The 22047-nt window shown below is 43.4% G+C and overlaps 1 protein-coding gene across 2 annotated transcripts in view; it reads left to right on the forward strand.

Annotated features, from left to right (window-relative positions):
• The window catches only part of HPS5 (HPS5 biogenesis of lysosomal organelles complex 2 subunit 2), a 1422788-nt gene that overhangs the window by 1142764 nt on the left and 257977 nt on the right, over positions 1-22047 (forward strand). For both annotated transcript variants that reach the window (XM_044059074.1, XM_044059075.1), the window contains exon 18: positions 18544-18699. In XM_044059074.1, the coding sequence (XP_043915009.1) occupies positions 18544-18699 (156 nt within the window). The remainder of the gene's footprint in view (positions 1-18543; positions 18700-22047) is intronic.

Here is a 22047-nt window from a genome sequence, read left to right on the forward strand (position 1 = left end):
AAACAGAAAAAAATGTGTCCACAAAAAACAGCAACCAGCAACACAGCACTGGTGTTGCTGGTTGCTGTTTTTTGTGGACCTCACATCTTGCCTCCTGTGTCGCTGGTTGCTGTTTTTTGTACAAAAACATTAAGGTGCAGGTTCTACCCAAAACAAAAGTCTTATGACTTAACAAAAGTTAACAGCAAGTACCTTGGTAAAGTCCCATACAGCTAAGGTACAATCCCTTTCATGCACTAGCTCCCCTTCCCACCAATACCACCACCACCACCACAACCACAACCTCTCAATAGGTCTCTCCTGGATTCCTGTATGTTCAACTTTGTATCTTCTTCTTGGTCTTTATTGACTGTGCTGTCTCACTGCCATAGCCACTGTTCTGGACATCAAATTACTCTCCAAGAAGGGCAAACAGCACTCTACAAGGGCTTACCTCAGACCTCAGCCTTCCTTTTACACAGCAGTGTGTGTGTGTGTGTGTGTATATATATATATATATATATATATTTTTTTTTTTTTAAGCAAATATGCTCCGGCTAATACAACAGAGTTTCTCTGTGCTCATTAAGCAATATTCCCACTTTAAAGTGATGATAACACTTCTCTGTATAAAACAATAAAAGTTCCTGCCTGTTCATAGGTGATTACTAGGCCTTTTTTCCTGGGGGGGGGGGGGGGGGGGTTAAGCCTGGGCATGCATTCCAGCTATAAACGTTCAAAGTATACGTAACAAAATCCCTAACCTCCATGCCTGGCTTTTCCACAATCAGCCAGCTATCCTGTCCATTTCCGAAACTTTGCTGAAACTCCATATAAAATACTGAAATAATACCCCCCAACTACTGTATCATTAGAAAAGATAGAATACACAAAAAAGGTGGTGGAGTCGCTCTCATGTACTCATCCTCCCTGTCAGTTATTCCCTACATTAAACCTGTTCCCCAAATTGTTAATGCTGAACTAATTCTGGCTCTGCTTCAGGTAAATAGACATAAACTTGTATGCATAGTCACCCTCTATATCCCTCCTGGAGACAATGTCCCAGTCTTCAAAGGTATTCTGTCCTGGTTCTCCACCAACATTACCAATGAGACCATAATCCTGGGTGACGGAAATATTAATTGGACCACCATTCAGTCTCCTGCAAACTCCCTAAACATAAACCTCTACAACTTCTCTCAGCTAATCAATTCCACAACCAGACCTTCCAAGGACTACTCCTCTGGAAGCACCCTTGACTGGATTCTGGTCTCTCACCCTCATTACATCTCTGACAGTGGTACCCTCCCTGACTCTCTCAGTGATCACTTTCCCACTTTTGCTCATCACCTTTTCTCCTCCATACAATTATCTAATACCTATATCTTCACACGCTCCCTAAAAAACTTCAATCCCATTACCTTCTCAAACTCACTAAAACATATAAACTGGAGCCCAATAAAAACTCTCTCCTTAGAAAATGACGTTACCTACTTCAATAAAACATTCTTAAACCTTTTCCCCCTGAAAACAAAAAGAATTAAAAGTAACTCCAATCCCTTGGTTAACCAAAGATACCTTAGCTGTCATGCGTCTCTGAGACAAAGCTTGGTAATGCCACCAGAAAAATAAGACTTCCATCACCCTTAATGAATACAAAATACTTTGTAACAAAGTAAAAAAGCATGTTTTATCTGATCTCAAATCCTATTTCTCCATACTCCAAAATAACCACAAGACAAACCCTAAAAAATTCTGGGATGGAATCACCTCTCTTTTTAATCCAGGTAGAAAAGAAAACCCCTGCCCTGATCCAAATGCCTCTGATATGGATTTAGCCACCCATTTTAACTCTTTCTTCATTGATTCCATAACCAAACCAACATCATTCTTCACCAATAATCCTACATCCTCACCTCTACCTTCCCCTATCTCTTCCTCCTCAAGCATTTCCACCTCCCAACCTCCTCCCTTCTGTATGAAACCCGTCCCTATATCTACTATAAAAAAAACTTCTTCAGAACTTAAAACCATGCTCTAACGCCCCTGATAATATTCCTTCCTACCTTCTAAAGACAGCTGCAGAAGCCATTGCCTTCCCCTTCTGCATTATAATAAACTGGTCAATCCAAGAAGGCAGTGTACCCCAACTTTGGAAAAAGGCCTTTATTATTTCCCTTCACAAAGGGGTCAACAATAGCAATATCCCTAATTTTCATCCTATCGCCATCTTATCCCCATCTCTAAACTCTTTGAAAAATGTATCCACCTACAACTTTTACCCTATCTCATAAATAACCATCTGCTAACTCCCACACAACATGGATTCAGGCCTGGCCATAGCACTACCACCGCTCTCCTCTCCTTCCTCGAAACTGTTAAAGCCTGCGACTCCGGCTGTATTGGGTCTACCCTCCTCCCAGTCCTTTCAAAGGTGTTTGATATTATCTTTCACAACCTTCTCCTAACTAAACTCTCTAAACTAAGTCTATCCCTCTCCTCTATCAAGTGATTCACCAGTCACCTCTCTAATAGGCAACAAACAGTCAGATGGAAAAAAGCCACCTCCCCATTCCTCAATACTCCCATAGGAGTACCCCAGGGCTCCATACTAGGTCCCCCACTGTTCAATATTTTCATAAATGACTTCCACCATACCATCCCTAATGCTAAACTTATCCAGTATGCCGACAATTCAACAATCATCTGTTCTGCCACTTCCACATCCACCCTCATAAAATTAACCCAAAATGCCTTCTCTTCTACTGAACAATGAATGTTAGATAAACCACCTAGCACTCAATGCATCAAAAACTAAACTTATGGTATTTACCCCTTCTAAAACCACCACCATAGACAAAAACTCATTCTCCATCACTAGTCAGAATAATACACCTCTCAAAATAGTATTCAGTGCAAAACTTGCCATTGATGATCAGCTTAAGTTTGATACCCACCTACAAATAAATATAAAAACAAACACACCAGAAACTTGGTATGATCTACTGCCACAATTGCAAACTCTCTCCCTCTACCACGTTTGTTCTCTCTAACACATAACTTCATCCCTTCTCTCCTATATGGTGCCCTACTCCTTAATAACCTACAATCTTCCCTCAAGACAAAACTCTCCTCCTGTTACAACAACATTTCCATGTTTGACACAGGTTACAGATCTCCACCCATCACTTTATTGCCCTACACAAAGTGAACTGGCTAGAGTTGCCTTATTATCTTACCTACATTCAACTCAGCCATGCTCACAAACTCATCTTCAGTCTCTCTCTCTCTCTCTCTGCCCCTCCCTTGCCTCCACCTTTAAAATGCACCTACCTGATAGACTCCTAAGATACAATACCCATAATCTGACTGAATTGCACAAACCTGCCCGCCCACCATGTAAACATCTACTGTCCTTCTCCTTAGCATGCCTCTGGAACTCCCTGCCACCTCTTCTCCGTAACACTGGCAGCCTCTCTTCCTTTAAAACCTTGCTTCAATCACATCTAACATCCCATTGGGAATGTTCCTTCTCCCATCCTACATAAACTCCCTTAGTAACTCACCTTTTCTCACCCTCCCTCTCTCTCTCCTTTCCCATCCCATTCTAAACTGTCTACCTCCCCACCTCCTCCTTCACTTTCTTCTTCTAACTTTTCTTTCTCTGCTTATCTCTGCCTTAGCTCACTTCCCTATTAAGTCACCCACATGCAACCTATGTATTCCTGCCCCTACTGTTATATTTCTTCAGTAGAAACAAATATATTTGTAAATGTCTACTTATGGTTTTTAATTTCTGTTTTTGCATTTGTAGGAACCAACATATTTGTAAATATCACTTAAGGTTTTTATGATTTCTGTTTTTTTTTTATTTTTACTAAATTCTATCTTCAAATACCATGTTTTTTTACCTGTACTTCTGTATTACTATTTGTTTATTATGTGCATTGTCTTTATGGAGCTTTTCTCCCCAGGACTCCATTAAAAATGGGCTCCTTTCGGCCCAATGGGCCATCCTGGCAAACAAACTGCAAATAAATAAAATAAAGATAAAATGATACACTGGCGTTATTTTAAAGGGTATATGTAGGCTTGGGCTTTGATGGGAAAGCATTTGTTGGCTGCCCCTGTCTACTGTAGACATAGGTGCTAGAGCACAGGTACATTTCCAATTCCCCATCCACTCGTCCAAGTTATGCTTGAACTGGGTTAGGGAAGAACTCTAAACCAAACAACCAATGTTGTGCTCTTTATTGAAAGCTAATATAATTCCAGGTTTAAATGATGTTATTAGTCTTAAACCAGTACTGAAAATATAAACAGATGATGTCCTTCCATTCTCATGTTGCAGTATTCTTCACCTTAGGGAGTTGCTGCCTGCAGCACTGGACAATCTGGCCAGTATACCAAAGTCTTTAAAGCAGGGGTACATGCAACATTGCATGCAAGAGCCATAAATTGACGCCGGCTATATCTGTGACGTCTGCACATACCCAATTCAGAAATTTTCTGCCACAGTGCGTTAGTAATCCAGCATTTGTTTGACTTCGGCTGTCCGCTTTTGACGATTGCTCCTGGCTGTCCACATTCAGATAAGTACCCTTGTGGGTTTTTTGTTTGTTTCTTTACCTGTTTCAGACTCATGTCATCTAGGAAGGGAAAGTGCACTTGTGGAAGACAAATTCCACATAAGGACATGCATGATCAGTGTTTATTTTGTTTAATGGCAGGTCACGACTTCAAGTCCTGTGATATATGCCAATCCTTTGTCCCTAAAACCCTTAGAAGCCATTTTTCAGCCTGAAATCTCTACTTGGAGAATCAGCAACTTCAACGCTTGGCATCTGAGATGGAAGGTGGAGTGGGCACCTCTGACAAGCCGCCAAGGAAGAAGGTTAAAAAAGTTAGACCTGACGTGCAAGCTGCACCTCAGGAATCTGGTGAGATCCTCGAGGCAAGTGTAGCCCAGGATCTCTCCAGACTTTGGATACTTCCCTGTGACCGGGAACTGAAATGGAAGCCAGTGCAGCGGGTATCCAGAGTACATCCGCTGAGGCTTTACAACCATCAGCTGCTGATGGTGAAGGGGAACCACGGCTCATGGCATTGAAGAAGGCTTCTACTGCCTTGCCATCTATCAGTGCCCAGGCCTTCTGCTGTTCCTGCTCATTCCACGTGTCTAAAAAGAAAACAGAAGGAAAAACATAGGGTTAAAGATCCTACTTCAGCATGGGAGACCTATTCCCAGTCTTTATTTACGGCCTTTCAGGTACTTCAGACCCAGATTCCCCAGTCAGGCCAACTGCTTGTCTCACAGAAAGAATCTGAGGAAGACTCTTCCTCCTCAGATGAATCCCTTTCATTTTGCTCCCAAATTGAATCCCCTAAGGATTTTGCAACTCCTTATGAAGAGACCCTCACTCCTGACTCCGCAAGAGAAGGTTTCTCTTTTGGGGATACTATTTCCCTGCTAAGGCAGCATTTTAAATGGGAGGCCTCAAATGTTTCTGAGATCAAGAAAAGATATGTTGAACTTCTGCAAATGGAGCAACCCTCACCATCTGCAGTCACTCCTTTACTACCAGCTTTCCAGGGTGCCTTCTTAGCTGCTTCCCAGAGCCCATAGTCACATCCTCCTGCTAACAAGAGACCAGACAGATTTTACAAAGTGTCTGCAAAGGATCAGTATCTTTTTAAGAATCCACCAGCAGATCCTGCTGTTATTACATTTTCAGCTGACAAGTCTTGTAGACAGCTACCTTCTTCCCTTTTTCCCCATTGATAAGGATAGTAAATTTATGAATAGGTTAGGGAAGAAGATTTATACTTCTTCGACCGTGGCCTTAACAGCAATTAATTATCAAACTCATATGGCCATGTTTGCTCTGGACTACCTGACCAAGGTCTCTGCTCTGCTGTCTGACATGCCTGACTCACCAGTCAAGGCTCAGCTGGGCACCCTTCTGAACACTGTTTCCCTGGTGACTAGACACTCAGTCAAGTGCAGCTATGATGCTGTTGAAGCCTCTTCCAAATTGGTTGCATCTGGTTCAGTATTAAGGAGGTTCTCATGCTTGAAACTCCAACCTTTGCCCTTGGATGTCCAAGTGAAACTGTTAGATGCTCCTTTGGATAAATCAGTACTCTTTGGAGCTGCCTCTGCAGAACTAAAGTCACTGCAGGAAAAAGGGAAAGACTTGCAGAATCTAAAACATTTACCGGTGTCACCAGTTTCCAGATTCCATAGGAACTACTCCCAAAAACCCAGCTTTGTTAAGAGGCAGTCCTCCTATTCCTCTGTTGCTCATTCCAGGGGACGAAGACAATGTAGAAAACAATCTGCTCCTAGAACTTCATCCACCTCATCATCCCTTTCAGAGGCAGCCAGATCCAGATAGAGTTCCTTAGCTGTGACTGTCTTCCCTTACCCACCTCCACCCCCTCTCGCTACACCTAACCCTGTCCCTACCCTCCTGGCAGAAAATCAATGCTCTCCATCATCGAGAGAGGATACTTCATGACTTGGTGGGAATCTCCACCATTCCAGGAAATTCCACAACCTTCACCCAGTCAGCTTTCTCTATTCCCCACCATCCTGAGACAACTCATCTACCAGAGCACTATAGAAGCAGTACCCGAGGATCAGGTAGCCAGTGGGTGATATTCCAGGATGTTTTTGATTCCAAGAAAAGATGGTCCTTGGAGACCCATCCTCGACCTATCCTTCCTCAACCTCCTCCTCAAGGTGCCTATCTTCAAAATGCTCACATTACAGCACCTTCTTCTTCTTATCCCTCAGCAAGCCTTCATAGCATCCCTGGACCTGAAGGATGCTTACCTTCACATCCTTATTCATCCCACTTATAGGAAATTTCTTCAGTTCTCAGTGGGTTCCTCACTTTTTCAGTTTTCTGTGTTGCCCTTTGGACTCTCCACAGCCCCAAGAGTATTCACCAAATGTCTAGCCCCAGTCATTGCATACTGCAGACTACAAGGCATACAAATTTACCCTTACTTAGACTTGATCCTACACCAGGTCTCTCTCACCCTGTCTCAACATCTGAACTGGGTTTGCAGGATTTTGCAAAATCTAGGTTTCACAGTGACTCCCTCACAAGATCTTTTTTTCCCAGGGTGCAGGATAAGGACAGGCTTGATGCCAGTTTTTGTCCCCACCCAGAAAGGGGAATTTCTCACCCAATTTTTCCAAATCCTCCTACCACTACCATCCAGCTCAGCCAGAGAATTCCTGATAGTCTTGGTATTCATGGATTCCTTGAACCCCATAATCCCTTTAGCCAGGATGCACATGCGGAAGTTTCAGTGGGTATTGAGAATTTCTTGGAACCAAAACATTCATCCCCTGGAAACGAGTCTTCCTCTTCTGCCCTGTTTAAAAAAGGAACTCACCTGGTGGATCACAGCCATCACCCACAATCAAGGGGTAAAGTTGCAGATTCTCCACCCAAACAGCATCTCTACACAGATGCATCAGATCTAGGATGGGGGCTATCCTTCACAGTACCAAAATCTAGCACAAGGTACAATGGGGAATGGTCCATTCCAGACAGAAAGAACCATATCCGTCTAAAAAAACTAAGGGCCCTTTACTTAGCAATACAAGCCTTTCAAGAGATTCTTTTGCCAGGCACATTGAAGGTCATTACAGACGACATGACAGTCCTGTGGTACATAATCAAACAGGGAGGAACATAATCCTACCCTCTTTGCAGTCTGGCAGTTAAAATCTGGTCCCTGGCAACAACACTGCAGATTCATTTGCAGGCAGTATACATCCCATCAGAAGATAAACGTGATGGCCGACACCCTGAGCAGGACTTTAACACCCTCCCATGAATGGATGCTTCACAGGGAGGTGTTTCTGGATCTAATGCACAGGTGTTCCTTAGGCAGATGTTTGCCTCCTCCCAGAACAGACAGATGCCACTTTTTGCACAAGGCTTCCCCATCCAAAAGCCTGGAGGGTGAACGCCTTCTCCTTCTCATGGGAGGGAATGTTCTTTTATGCCTTCCCTCATTTCCTTTGATTCACACAATCCTCCTGAAAGTACAGAAGGACAAACCAAAAATCCTGTTGTTGGATCCCTTCTGACCAAAACAGCATTGGTTTTCCCTACTTTTTCATGTAGCCCAGGGCCATCACCACAGGTTACTTCACTGCTTCAACCTACTGTCACAAGACAAGGGGTCTCTCATTCATCCCCACCTTCTCAGTCTCAATCTGACTGTGTGGATGATAGAGTTTGATCCCCTTTAGGCACCTACTGTATGTTCAGAGGACATACTCAATGTTCTGCAGGAGGCCAGAAAACCAAGTACTAGGAGAAACTATTTATTTAAATGGAAGAGATTCTCCAATTGGTCCTGTAAGAGTAAACAAGACCCATCTCAAGCTTCTGTTCCACTGGTCCTTTCCTACCTGTGTGAATTGCTGCATTCAGGGTTGACTTATTCTTCAGTAAAAGTGCATCTCTGTGCCATTTCTGCTTGCCCCCCCCCCCCCCGACTCTACCTCTGGCTTCCAGGCTAGATGTCAAGCTATTTTTGAAAGGGGTCCTTCGTAGTAGGCCTCCTTGTAAGCCCATTCCCCCACCTTGGGACCTTAACTTTGTGCTGGAAAAACTTACACTTTGAGCCAGCCAATTCTGCCTCTCTTACGTTTTGTACCTGGAAAACAGTCTTGTTAGTGGCCCTGACTTCTGCCAGAAGGAGATCCAAGCCCTTATGACTTCACCTCCCTACCTTGTCTTCCATAAGGATAGGGTTTCTCTAAGCACTAACCCTTCCTTCATGCCAAAAGTACTTAATGAGATATCCCTAAACCATATCATTACCTTGCCTGTCTTCTACCCTCAGCCACAGAATTCCTCAGAAAGGACCTTGCACTCCTTGGATGTTCATAGGCAACTGAGGTTGTACTTAGACAAGACCAAATCCTTCAGACAGATTGATCAACTTTTTGTCTCCTTTCACCCTAGGGCCCTAGGCAAAGCCATGTCAAAACAGACAATTGCCTCTTGGATTTCTAAGGCTATTGCCTTTTGCTATTCCTCTCATAGAAAACAGCTGAATTCATCTGTCAAATTCCATTCCACCAGAGCTGTTTCCTCTTCAGCAGCCTTTTTCAAGGACATTGATTACTGTTCTCTTCTGGAGGCAGGAACTTGGTCCTCAGTACATACCTTCACCAAGCATTACAAATTGGACTCCATTTCCAGGGCTAGAGCAGGGTTTGCTAGGTATATTCTGCAGGGTCTCATAAACTCTGCATCCTTTCCTGCCAACCACATTACTACCTAGAGAGCTTTGGTACTCTCCCTAAGATGAAGAATACTGCAACATGAGAGTAGAAGGATATAGAATAGTTGTGTAAGAGCTTACCACAACCATAGATGTCCTTTTCTTCATGTTGCAGTATTCAGTCCCACCCACCTACCCCCTTATCTTTGACCATATTATATCTGGGTCTTTCCCCTGATTACTGATCTTGTATCTGGGAGGAGTTTCATACTTCCTTACTAATCCTATTCCTAAAGGGCTCTCTTTATGCGGCAGCCAGTTCTGAATTGGGTACGTGCAGATGACACAGATATAGCTGGTGTCGGTTTATGGCTCTTACATGCAACGTCGCATGTACCCCTGCTTTCAAGACTTTGGTATACTGACTGGATGTTCGGTGCTGCAGGAAGCAACTCCCTAAGGTGAAGAATACTGCATCATGGAAGAGAAGGACATCTATGGTTATGGTAAGTTCTTACACAACTATTCTTTTCTGTGAATTTTTTTTTTTTTTTTTTTTAATTTAGCTTCATATGAAACTGCTCCTTGAAATATTCCATATGTAGATTTTTATCATTATTTCTTTGTTTAATATTAATGAATTAATATGCTTTCTGAATTATTTGGATCTAACTTTAAAGAGCTATAAGTTGTAATGTTTAACACCAGTGAAAGTATATGCTTTTGTCATATGGCCTACGTAAACATACCTTTAAATAGCTGAAGCTGATTTTAAATAAACAACCAAAAGGATATTTCATAATTTTAGATTTTACCTGAAAAAGCTCTTTGCAAAAGCTTGTTATAGCTCATACGTTTTTATAAAGCGACTCGACTCGTTTACATAATCAATGACTTCTGTCCTTGGTGACTAGCACCCACCTTTTCATTCTTTTGTTGGGGAAGAACTCTGATTCTCATGGATGGGAAGCTGTTCCAGAGAAGGGGTAGTCTCTGAGATACATACCAGTTTGTGTAACATGCCCTATTTATGTTGTAGACAAGGTTTAGGTCCCTAGATAGGTAATTCTGATGTTTGTTTTGTGACTGTGCAACAGGTCCATCAGAGTGGGATCAGAGTATACTTTGTAGGCCAGACGTAGACTAAGTGTCAGCAATATGTAGGAGAATGAGGACAGGGATAGGGCTTTGATGCTGTCCCCCCTGTATTCCTTTTGTGAGAAACCTCTATGGACGTCCAGTTGTTGCACCTTATATGCTTAAAAGAAATACTTCATATTTACAGTAGCGGTTCTGTTGACATACTGTAAATGCAAAATGCAGCATTGTTTACAATATTTATTCTTTTCAACATTTTATTAGATACACCACACTATGCTAATATATAACGTGTGTGTGTGTGTGTGTGTGTGTGTGTGTGTGTCTGTCTTTGTCTGTCAATATAGATCAGTTTAGTTATAGATGTAAATATGCATATATGTGTGCATGTATTCATAATCTTATCATACATTCTCAGCTTCAGGCCTTTAATCTATCACGGAAAGAGCGTGTTTTTAGTTTTAGCAGCATTTAGAATTAGATTATTATAAAATTAGTGCATAGCTAATTAAAATCTTTGTAGGGAATTGAGACCTTTTTTTTGTCAAAGGAGCTCATCAGTGTATAGTATGGTCCTGAGGGAAGGAATGTCAGATAGGAGGTTGCTAGCTAAGAGAGACAAAAACATTAGGACCAAGCCCAGAGCCTTTTGGAACTCTGACCTGAAGGATGGCAGAGGAAGGTTCTGTGGAGGCGCAGAACATAGCAGTCAACTCTGTCGATACATAATCTTTAAACCAAGCAACTGCAGAAGAGGAAAATACAAGGTTTAAAAGTTTCCTGAAGAAAAGAGGATAGGTAATTAAATCAAAAGCTTTTTTTTTTTAAATGGTGATATTATGAATTTAGATGATGTTATGTAGTCCTATCATGCCTACATTCTTACCCGTGGGTTCAGAGCCGAATATCGGCTCTGACTCGTCCGATTTTACTAGCTCAAAGTCTCTCACTGGCTGGGCTAAGAGGGTATCCCATGGTGCACTGCTCCATATCCCCAGATCTCGTTTACCGCTTGTGTAGCTCGGACGTGGTCTCACTTGGCTGTGGCCAAGTACCTTCTTTTTCTGCTATTTCTCTTAGAGAAATTGATATTTCATACACAAAAGCTATTTTTGATAGCTATTTCTTGTTGCTGTCGCTGTGTTTGAGTGTGATAGTTGTGTTTTTGGTATCCCTAACTATTCCAGCGGGCTAGGCCCATTTTAGTTAGAGGACCTAGTCCTCCCCTCTGTTGTTAGATAATCTTTTTACTGTGATTGTGTTTATCTGTGTGTTCCCTAGAAGAACCGTTTCAGTTAGAGGTTCTTAGAGTGTGTCTAGTAGAGTTTTTCTGGTGTTTATAACTTGTGTGTTATTCCCGCCCTTTTTGTAAGTTGTGTCTAGGTTGTTTCGCATAGCGCTAGTTATAAGATGTCTAAGGATCAGAAAGAGCATAAGCTTTAAAAAATGTTCCAAGTGTGGATATAAGATGTTCATCATGGATGGACACTGTGTGTGTGTTTACTGCCTTGGAGCCATCCATTTACAGGAGTCGTGTAGCTTTTGCCACCCGTTCAGTCCTAGGGTGCTCCAGGAGAGGAAAAATAAATTAATATTAAAGGGACTTCTAAAACCATCATTTGAGGAAGCTATAGACTCGGCTTCTAGTCCTCAGTCAAAATCTAAAGCTTCCAAGGCTAAGAAAAGGTCTCCAGCTCCATCTGCCACTTCGGAGCCTCCGGAGAAGATTACTGTTTTGGATGCTACCTCCTTGGCTCCACTGTCCTCGGGTTCGCAGGCGGTATCAGTGTTAACTGAATCGGCGTTGGCTCCTGTTATTGTTGAACCCATTCGGAGCTGGTCACCCAGTGTGAGGCATGGTTCACCTGACAAGAGATCCCAATCTCCATCGCTCTCCTCAAAATCCTCCAGGCTTTCTGATTTGGATGTTGATAGGGTGGTGCAGAGGCTGCTGCAGTCGCTGGTGTTAGCTAAATTGTTCTCGGCTCCGGAGCCAGTTCCTATGACCATTTCGATGATTCCTCCTCCGAGCACATCCTTGTCGTCGGAGCCAGTATGCTCCGCTCTGAGTGATGTTCCTGCACCAGCTCCGATGCCCCCTCTGGGTCTATCGGTGCCGACCTCGGCTCCGACCATGTCGGTTCCATCCACAGGGTTCGAGACTCTGGTCTCTTCGGTCGGGCCCGAGGGGAATACTTCGGGACATCTGTCGGTTCCGAGTCTCCCACTTGGTGCATTGGCTCGTGGGACCCCGGTCGTGGCCTCGGAGGCCGGTCGGTCTTCGGACTTGGGGGGACTGGCCTTCGAGGCCATGTGGAGCGCGCTGGCCAGATCGTCAGCTACATCACCTGGGTTGGTCATTCTGTCCCCCACCACCCCGGCGAGAGCTTCTGACACTCACCTATCCATGGACAGTAGAGCGCCAGGCCCTAAGGATACCCCCACGAGTGGTCCCCAACTTTCTGAGGGTCTCCCAGAGTCCGTGCTTGAGGAGCCTCCTAGAAAGAAATTGTGCAAGAGGAAGCACATAGACTCCCAGGATGTCTCTCACCTCTCACCTCCGATACTGACCTCGAGGAATTGGAAGGGTCCCCCAAGTCTTCCTCTGATGATGTTTCCTCCTCCGATATCCTGGAGATACTGAAACAAAGAGGAGACTGGCCTTCCAAAGCTCCTTCCGAGGAGGAGTCAGTATTCCTTAAGGCTTTTGGCACTCAACCCTCCGCCTCTTGGGTGTCTCCACCCTTCGACGAACTTCTTGATCTCATTTGTCGAAGAGTGTGGGAAAACCCCAATTCTGTGGAGCCCGTGCCCAGGCGTCCCAACAAATTCCTGTCCGCCCCCCCAGGGCAAAGAGTTTCTGTCAAAAGGAGTCCCTGTAGATGCCATGGTGGTGGCGGCAGCCACCCAGAAGGAAGTTGCAGAGTCTTCTTCATCCGTCCATCCTCCTAACAAGGAGTCTAGGACCATGGACCGGTACGGGAAGCGTACCCTATCTTCAGCAACCTTCAGTCTACGGTCACTGAATTATCTGTCTCACTTCACTCGGCTCCAGAGAAATCTCCTCAAAGAGTTGGGAGATACTCTTGTGGGTAACATACCTGAGGCAGTGGCTCAGACAGTTAACGCCCAGGTTTCTACCCTCAACTCCTTCGCTAACTCATCCATGCGGCTCATTTTGTATGCAGCCGAGGGAGCGAGTAGGGCAGCAAGCTCAGGGGTCGCCCTTAGAAGGCAAGCCTGGCTGTGCCTGTGTCACTTTGCGGAGGCCTTCAAGTCTTCCTTCACTGACGCCTCATTTGATGGTTCCTCCTTGTTTGGGACCAAAGTGAAAGACACCCTTACCAGGTGCGAGCATGAGGGAAAGACCCTGTCTGCCATAGGGGTCCTTTTTTCCCTTCCTTCTAGGCCTTATCCCAAGGCCCAGTGGGGGGGGATGTGGTTCAAGAAATCACAAAGGATTTTTCCTGCCACACAAGGGGAAACCCCCTCCAGAGGCAGGGGAGGGGGGGGGGTTATTCAGGGAGACATTGCCCCAGAGGCAGAGGGGACCCCCGCAATTCAGGAGACCGCGACTCCTTCCGTGGCTCTCCATACTCTCATTCCTGAGGGTGTGCCCGACTGCGCTTATCCGGAGCCAGTCGGGGGTCGAATTTCCTTATATCTGGAAGCCTGGGAGAGCATTACCCAGGACTGATGGGTATTACGGATAATTTCCGGAGGTTACCTCATTCCATTCTCTTCAGTACCCCCGCCAGTCAGAAAAATCCCAGACGGTTCCACCCAGTCAAAGGGATCATGCAGCCTCAGAGGTCTCGCAGCTGCTAGAAAAAGGAGCCATCCAATGAGTCCCCTCAGACCAAATCGGATTAGGGACTTACTCAAGATTCTTTTTGATGCCGAAAAGAACAGGGGACCTAAGACCCATACTAGATCTCAGTCAACTCAACAATTACATACACAAGTCCAAGTTCCATATGGTCACACTACAATCGATTCTCCCATTGTTGGGAGAGGAGGTATGGATGTGCTCCATCGATCTCAAGGATGCTTACTACCATGTCAAAATGGACAGAGCATCCAGGAGTCACCTACGCTTCCGGCTGGGAGCCAGTCACTTCCAGTTTCGAGCCCTGACTTTGGTCTCACCACAGCCCCCAGGGTGTTCACCAAATTTATGGCAGTGGTGACGGCTCACTTGAGACATCAGGGATTCCAGGTGTTTCCGTACCTGGACGACTGGCTCCTTACCGCCCCCACCAGGCATCAAGTTGTCCAGACCAGGGACGCTACCATCAGTCTATGTCACCAGTTGGGCATAACAATAAACTGGGAAAAATCTGCCTTATTGCCCTCACAGCGTGTCACCTTTATAGGAGCAGATTTAGACACCATTCAAATGCGAGCATTCTTACCACAAGAAAAGATCACAGTATTACAACAACAAATACACGTGCTGATGCCCCTGAGACAAGCGAAGGCAAGACTGGTTCTCCAACTCCTAGGGACCATGGCAGCAACTATCATGTTGGTCCCTCTAGCGAGATTACACATGAGACTTCTTCAGTGGCTCCTCTTTGTCCAATGGTCTTTCCAAAGACTCCCACTATCTCATCCCATCTTACAGACAGGTGCAAGCAGGACCTCCGTTGGTGTCTGTGCACCAACAATTTGAATGGGGGAAAGCCCTTCGTTCCACCCATCCCTGTTGCCACGGTGACCACGGATGCCTCCCAGATGGGGGCATTATCTCGGCAGGTCAGTCCAATGTACGTGGCAGGAACACAAGATACATTTGCTTATAAACTTCCTGAAGATGAGAGCAGTGCTTCTTGCGTTGCAGGCACTTCAGAAAGTTCTTCCTCTAGGGACTATTGCGATACACTCAGACAACATGTCAGTAGTGTGGTATCTCAACAAGCAAGGGGGAACCCGTCTTACCCTCTATGCAGAGAGGCTATACGAGTGTGGCATTGGGCAATAGCTTCCCAATGGTTTCTGGTGGCAATGCACATTCCGAGGAAGTCCAACGTAATAGCGGACAGGCTAAGCAGAGTGATCCTTATGCCTTACGAGTGGTCCCTGAATCGCCTGGCTGCAGAGCAAATCTTCAGCAGATGGGGTCAGCCTTGCTGTGACCTTTTTGCCAGCCCTCTCAATGCGAAATGCAGCAACTACTTCATGCTGATCCCCCCAGGGATGCTCTAGTTCACGATTGGCCCTCCGGTCTGCTTTATGCTTTCCCTCTGTTTCCCCTGCTGTCAAGGGTGATTCAGAAAGCGCAATCCTTGGGAAGCAGAGTGATTCTGATTGCCCCACACTGGCCTCGTCAAGTCTGGTTCCCCTTTCTTCAACCATACATTGTGGACACTCCTTGGATTCTGGAACCTCAACCAGATTTACTGACACACATGTCGGGACAGTTCCACCCCTCTCTGATGACCCTCTGGTTGACAGCCGGGCTTCTCCACTTCCATCGCTAGTCAGACGTCATAATTTTTCATCGGAAGTAGTCCATATATTATCGTCCTCTCATAAGCCATCCACTAGAAAGATTTATTCTAGCAAATGGAAAAGGTTCTCTATCTGGGCTCATACTAGAGGCATTGATCCTTACACAGCTCCAATAGATTCAGTTCTGGAGTTCTTATCTATGCTGTTCTATCAGGGGTCCGCATCAGCCACCATCAAAGTTCAGCTGGCGGCGATATCTAATTTCCACGTAGCGAATGAACCTAGTCTCATGGCACACAGGCTATGCAAAGCATTCCTTAAAGGTACTCTGTTGCTTCGTCCCCCAGTGTCCGAACCTATCATGCCCTGGGATCTCAATTTTGTTCTTCAAGCCATTACTGTACCACCATTTGAGCCTGCAGCTTACTTGTGAATTAAAATTCTTGATATGGAAAACAGCATTCTTAACAGCAGTCACTTCAGCGAGACAGGTTTCGGAAATTCAAGCCCTCTCCATCAAACCCCAATATTTAATCTTCCATAAAGATAGGGTCTCTCTTAGACCAAACCATTCGTTTCTTCCTAAAGTGGCTTCCGTGTCTAACATGAATCAGTCCATTAAGCTGCCTGTTTTCTTCCCCCACTTTTCTAACAAGGCAGAATTTAGATTTCACCAATTGGATGTACATAGTCAGTTACGCTTTTATCTACACCGGACAAAAGATATTCGGAAATCTGACCAACTCTTCGTCTCCTTTTCGGAAAACCGATTGGGTTCTCCAGTATCCAAGGTCACACTGTCTAGATGGATAGCCAGTTGTATCTCTTTCATCTATCAGGCAGGAGGTAAAAATTTGCCATTTCCAGTCAAGGCCCATTCTACTCTGGCTGTTTCTACATCCACAGCCTATCAAGCTAGATTGTCAATGGATGATATATGTGCTGCAGCTACTTGGGCTTTTCCTCACACCTTTGTTTCTCATTACAAATTGCACGTGGTCTCCAGGAGCAGGTCTTCCTTTGGCTCCACAGTTCTCAGGAGTATTTTCCTATGAGCCACCCAGGATGTAGGTGCTAGGGACGCTGTCCCACGGGTAAGAATGTAGGCAAGATAGGACTACATAACATCAAGAAGTTATGTACTCATCATAGCGTTCGATGTATATAGTCCATCTCGCCTCACATTCTTACTTACCCTCCCACCTTCCCCCTGCCTGGAGGATTTGGAGGTATGGTTGTCACCTGCAGAGTCCTTTTGATTAGTTTTTTGTTTACATGGATGTGATGTGTGTATGGAGTACAAATGTTTTTTGCAGCAAACTAGATCTGGGGATATGGAGCAGTGCACCATGGGATACCCTCTTAACCCAGCCAATGAGAGACTTTGAGCTAGTAAATTTCAGCCGAGTCGGAGCCGAAGAACCCACGGGTAAGAATGTGAGGCGAGATGGACTACATACATCGAACGTTATGGTGAGTACATAACTTCTTGTTTTCTTCTATCCACATCCACAGCTACTTCTGGAAAGGCCTCTTTAGACATCTTCTTGGATGCTTCTCTACCCAACTCTTGACTGGAGACTTCTCAGATATGCAACTCTTCTGTTTACCACAGTCTCTTTAAGACATATTTGTTGTAAAGAAATGTTTCTGATTTCCTCAGAAGCTTTTCACTTTTAATATAAACAGTGAAAGATCTCTGCTGCTCACACATCACAGCCACTCTTTCTGTCTGCTTTTCTGTGGAACTGTACTGCACAGTCACTCTCTCACCCTTTCCAGAGAAGCGTAGTATTTGCTCTTTTATCACAGTACAACTTTTGGCGAGCTGGATTTGCCATTGTTTTTTCTTGTACTGCAATCATATTGTCAGGCTTTAGTAGGTAAGGTGAGATAGGTAGTCTGTGACACATCAGTGCCATAGTTAGAGGCTTGAGATAACCAGCTGTCAGACTGTTATTCTACATCTGTATAATTCTACTAGTTTTTTTTTTTTTCTTGAAGAGCTGCTGTTGACCTTTGTAGCTAGGCACCAGCATGCACAATGCCCTTTTGTTTATCCAAAGTACACAGACTCTTAACTCAGGACTGCAGTATCTTCACAGATGGTCCAAGACAGGAAACATACATTGATGCCATGGAGGGCACTTCACATTTCCCACAAGCCAGCTATTGTGCCCATATTGTGCTCTGGGAAGGAATGGAACCTGGAACTGTTGCTGCCTCCATGGAAATTGAACAGGCCACTGATTCTACATTTATTTTGCTTTGAAACCACCTTCTCAAGCAGTGAGATTTGTTCTCAAACCCAAGTCATCTGTGGAGTAGTCAAAGCATGAGTCTACCTGTTATGATCTGTCACTGACAGTAAAAAGTTATTGAAATGTTTGTATAAATATGAGATATAATTTAGGATTGCGTTGCATATATATATATATATATATATATATATATATATATATATATATATATATATATATATATATATATAAATGCTTATGCGCACACACACACAATTTCGGAATGACTTACAAAAATATTATAAATTGTGCAAATACAGTGAGAAACTATATTGTTTGACTCTTCCAAGTCCAAAGTGAGAAAATTGGTGTCTGTTGTTGCTATATCTTAACATTTCATGTTCATAGAGAGCATAATTCAGGTTTTTGAATTTGTGTTGTTTAGCATGTTTGCTGGTCCAGTAACAAAGCATTTTTGAACAAAAATTTTATTAATGAATATCTTATGCAGATTTTATGAAAAATATGGTGAATCTGCCCTGAGAGCCATAGTCCCGTTTTATCCTTCCATTGTTCCTTCTGATGTTAAGCAGCTCTGCAGAGAAAACCCAGCACATTTTGTGGCCTACCTAGACAGGCTAGTCAAGTCAAAGCCTGAGAATGAAAGGTTTGTACACATAATAGTCATCTTTTCTATGTTGCATGTATGTTTATATATATGCATATTGCATTAATTTATTTTAGATATTTACATAGCATATTTTGATATGAAACAAGACTCCAGCAGCAGTTCCTAAAGATTGCAGTTCAAGATGTTAATGCCCTTAAAACTGTATGGTTGTCTTACATTAGTGTCTTAAAATAGCTGTATTCTTCTGTTCATGAAAAGAGTTTCACTATTTTTTTTTTTTATGTAAATTGATAAATCAGCTCCTATAATTGAAATTAATATGGTAAAAGATACTATTGCTTGTGTTTTAGAGTTGACTTGGTGGAGACAGGTATGGTCAAACACTTGCTCCAGGTTGAATATGTAGATTGATAGCATTAATCAATTATTAGGGTGTATGTTAAGATGCAACATATTCGTCATTACTGTGTTATGTTCACAATGGCAAACTTGGTGGACAAACAGAATGAACAGATTGCAATATATTCTAACTTACACCTTAACTTTTGAATGTTTTTATACTTAAAAATTGAATTGTGTGGGAATGACTGCAGTCTTGTATTATTTATGCATGAACAAGCTAAAAGTAAAAAAAAAAAATCCCCACCCTTTTCAGCTATGTTCTTGGAAATAAGGTTAATTTGAAAAAGTACTGTAAATGTTTGTTAATGAAGTGTGTGTGTGTGTGTTTAAAGTACAGCATGGTGCTTGGTCTTGACATTGTAGATATGAAAAGTGCATTTCTTAAAGTGTTTTATAACAATTGAGAGACTTACCTTTTGTACTACTATTATGTGGTGCATAAAGTGCTGATCTACATTTTCGCCCAATCAACAAATGATTTCAGTTGTATCTGAAAGGTATTCCTGTAAAATGCCCCCCCCCCCCAAGTTTATGCCACTAAATTTTAATGGTGATCTTTAACCTCAGTGACATCAACTCGGGGAAAATGTGAGATGCATCCATAGACTTGGACACATGCTTCACAGGTGCAGAGATGCATCCATTAAACTATTAAAGCTTGTGGGGATCCCTAAGATTATGACACAAAGGGAAACAGTAAATTCACTTCAACCATTGTTTCACTAAAATGTGTATGAACCTTTTATTACAAAAATGGCCCAAATGAATTAGAATGAGCTAGAGCATGATGCATCACAGCACTTCACTCTGATGCCAGAATGCACTCTTACAGTGTAATAAAGCACAACACTGTACATTCATTTATAGTCATGTGGCACAGGTCACCATTATGCTTTGTGTTAATGAAGTAAAGGCATGCAGTTCTGAGATATCTTTATAATGCAATTTGGTGTCTTGTCCTGACAGTGTTGAAATAAAAGGTATGTCTCTTAATCAACACAGTTTGTTGACAATGGTCTTGCAGCACAGATTGTGGTCCTGTGAATTGTACTTCAAGTGAAGAGTTTGCATATATTCCAGAGATATGCAGCAAAGTGTGGAATAGCTTTAAAATGCAATGAAGAGGTGCTTAGTTACTGTTTGCTGTTCAGTGGGAAGATACTTTTCCACCAAGTGGCTGTCAGGAGTAGATTTTAGGATTAACAGCTGTCCGGCAGCAGGTTAGACCAAAATAATCCCACATCTGTGTGGTTCTTTTAGTGAAACTGATTAGTTTCTTTTTTATTTATTATTATTTTTTTACCTATATGTTGACTTGTAAGCCCACTATACACAAATGTTCATTTCAGGGATGATGTAGAAGCACTTTCAAGTTAAATGACTTACTCCGAGTCACACAGTAGGCAAACGGAGATGGAAAGAATCAAACCTTGTTTACTGGGCAAAGGAAGCAGCTCATTAAATAGCTCAGAGCTTTAGTCTTAAGCACTAATGGCTAGAATGTTTCAACTTGATTACTATTGTAAATAGTAGATATGTTTAAAAGTGCAAACTATTTGAAATTATCTTCTTTTGTCTGTACTTATGTATGCACGTATGCATATTGTAAACCTTGACACTGTGAATGAAATTTATATCAGATGTTCTTCGTGTTTCACTGCTGCAGTCATCACACTTGGGTTATCTGCCTGCAGGTAGCCCTCAGTCAACCCGAATACCAGAATCTTGGGATTTCTTTGTCGGATGCTGTCGTCTCTTCCATGACGTCAGGTCATCAGGGGTATAAAACATGCAGCCGATGCCATTACATCAGCTTTTCTTGCCATGCGGGAGCCCGAAGCAGAAGCAATTTGCAAGTGCCGATCGGTCACTACCTGAAATTTTCATTTTTTGCGTTTCAAACCTGAAGTCTTCTAAAGCTAAGTACCCCTTTGGGGATTCTTTTTTCTTGCTCTAACCAATGTCCGAAAAAGTTAACAATCATCTTGCCTGTGGAAAGCAAATCCCTCACAGACATTTTCATTCTTACTGGGTCGCCTGTTTAGGCAGAGACCACGACGTTCCTTGCTGTCTGTTTTGTGCCTTAACGCCCAAACTATTCGTCGTTGGGATATCTTTGTTGCTATATTCTTTTGCTCTCGTTTTCCGTATTCCAAAATGACTTCAGTAAGCTATCCAACTACCAGTCTTCCGAAAAATCATAAGGATAAAGACAGAGACAGACTGCATAGGTCCAAAACTGCCAACGACGATTCTGTTAAGCTAATCTCCAGTCCGCCGGTACTCAGTGAGGCGCTTTTTGCAGCCCCCGATACCCGCTTCTACAGATTCGCAGGCCTCTACTGAGACCCATTCGGAGTCCGGTATGCCACGAGATGCTTCTTTGATCATGGAACCTGCGGATGTCTCTACCTTGGATGAGTCCGGAGCCTCTGTGCAGGCACCGGCTTTTGAGGGTGTATTCCAACCTTCCAATGTTCGTATTAAACCTACTACTTCATTTCAGACTAAAATGACCGAGTTTCTCAGGCCCAGAGTTTGTACTATGCCTAGAAAACCAAGGACCAGAGCACATGCTCAAACTCCCATGCCACAGAAACAAATGCTTAGAATGGCTCAAGACCTTATAACTTTAATCAGGGGAAGCCAGCCTTCCTCCTCTAAAAGACAAATAATTGATTTCCCTTCTGATTCAACAGACCATGAGTCCGATAACTCTGATCCCTCTGATTACCAGGACATACCCTTATCTACCTATGAGGATTCAGATGCAGAGGATTCCTTTCCCTCTGCCTCCCCTCCAAAGGACTTTTCTTTTGGTTTAACCTTGCATACCTTAAGAGAGCACTTCTGCTGGGAATGCCAGGACTACCCACAGTCTAAGAAGAGGCTCAGAGAATTTTTAGACTTGCCTCAGCACAGGCCTCTAGCTGTATCCCCTGTCCTGGATATTGTAGATGATGTTTTCATGGAATCCAGTCT

Source organism: Protopterus annectens, chromosome 17.part0, assembly GCF_019279795.1.
Source record: "Protopterus annectens isolate FY-2018-M chromosome 17.part0, PAN1.0, whole genome shotgun sequence".
NCBI classification, from domain to species: domain Eukaryota; kingdom Metazoa; phylum Chordata; order Ceratodontiformes; family Protopteridae; genus Protopterus; species Protopterus annectens.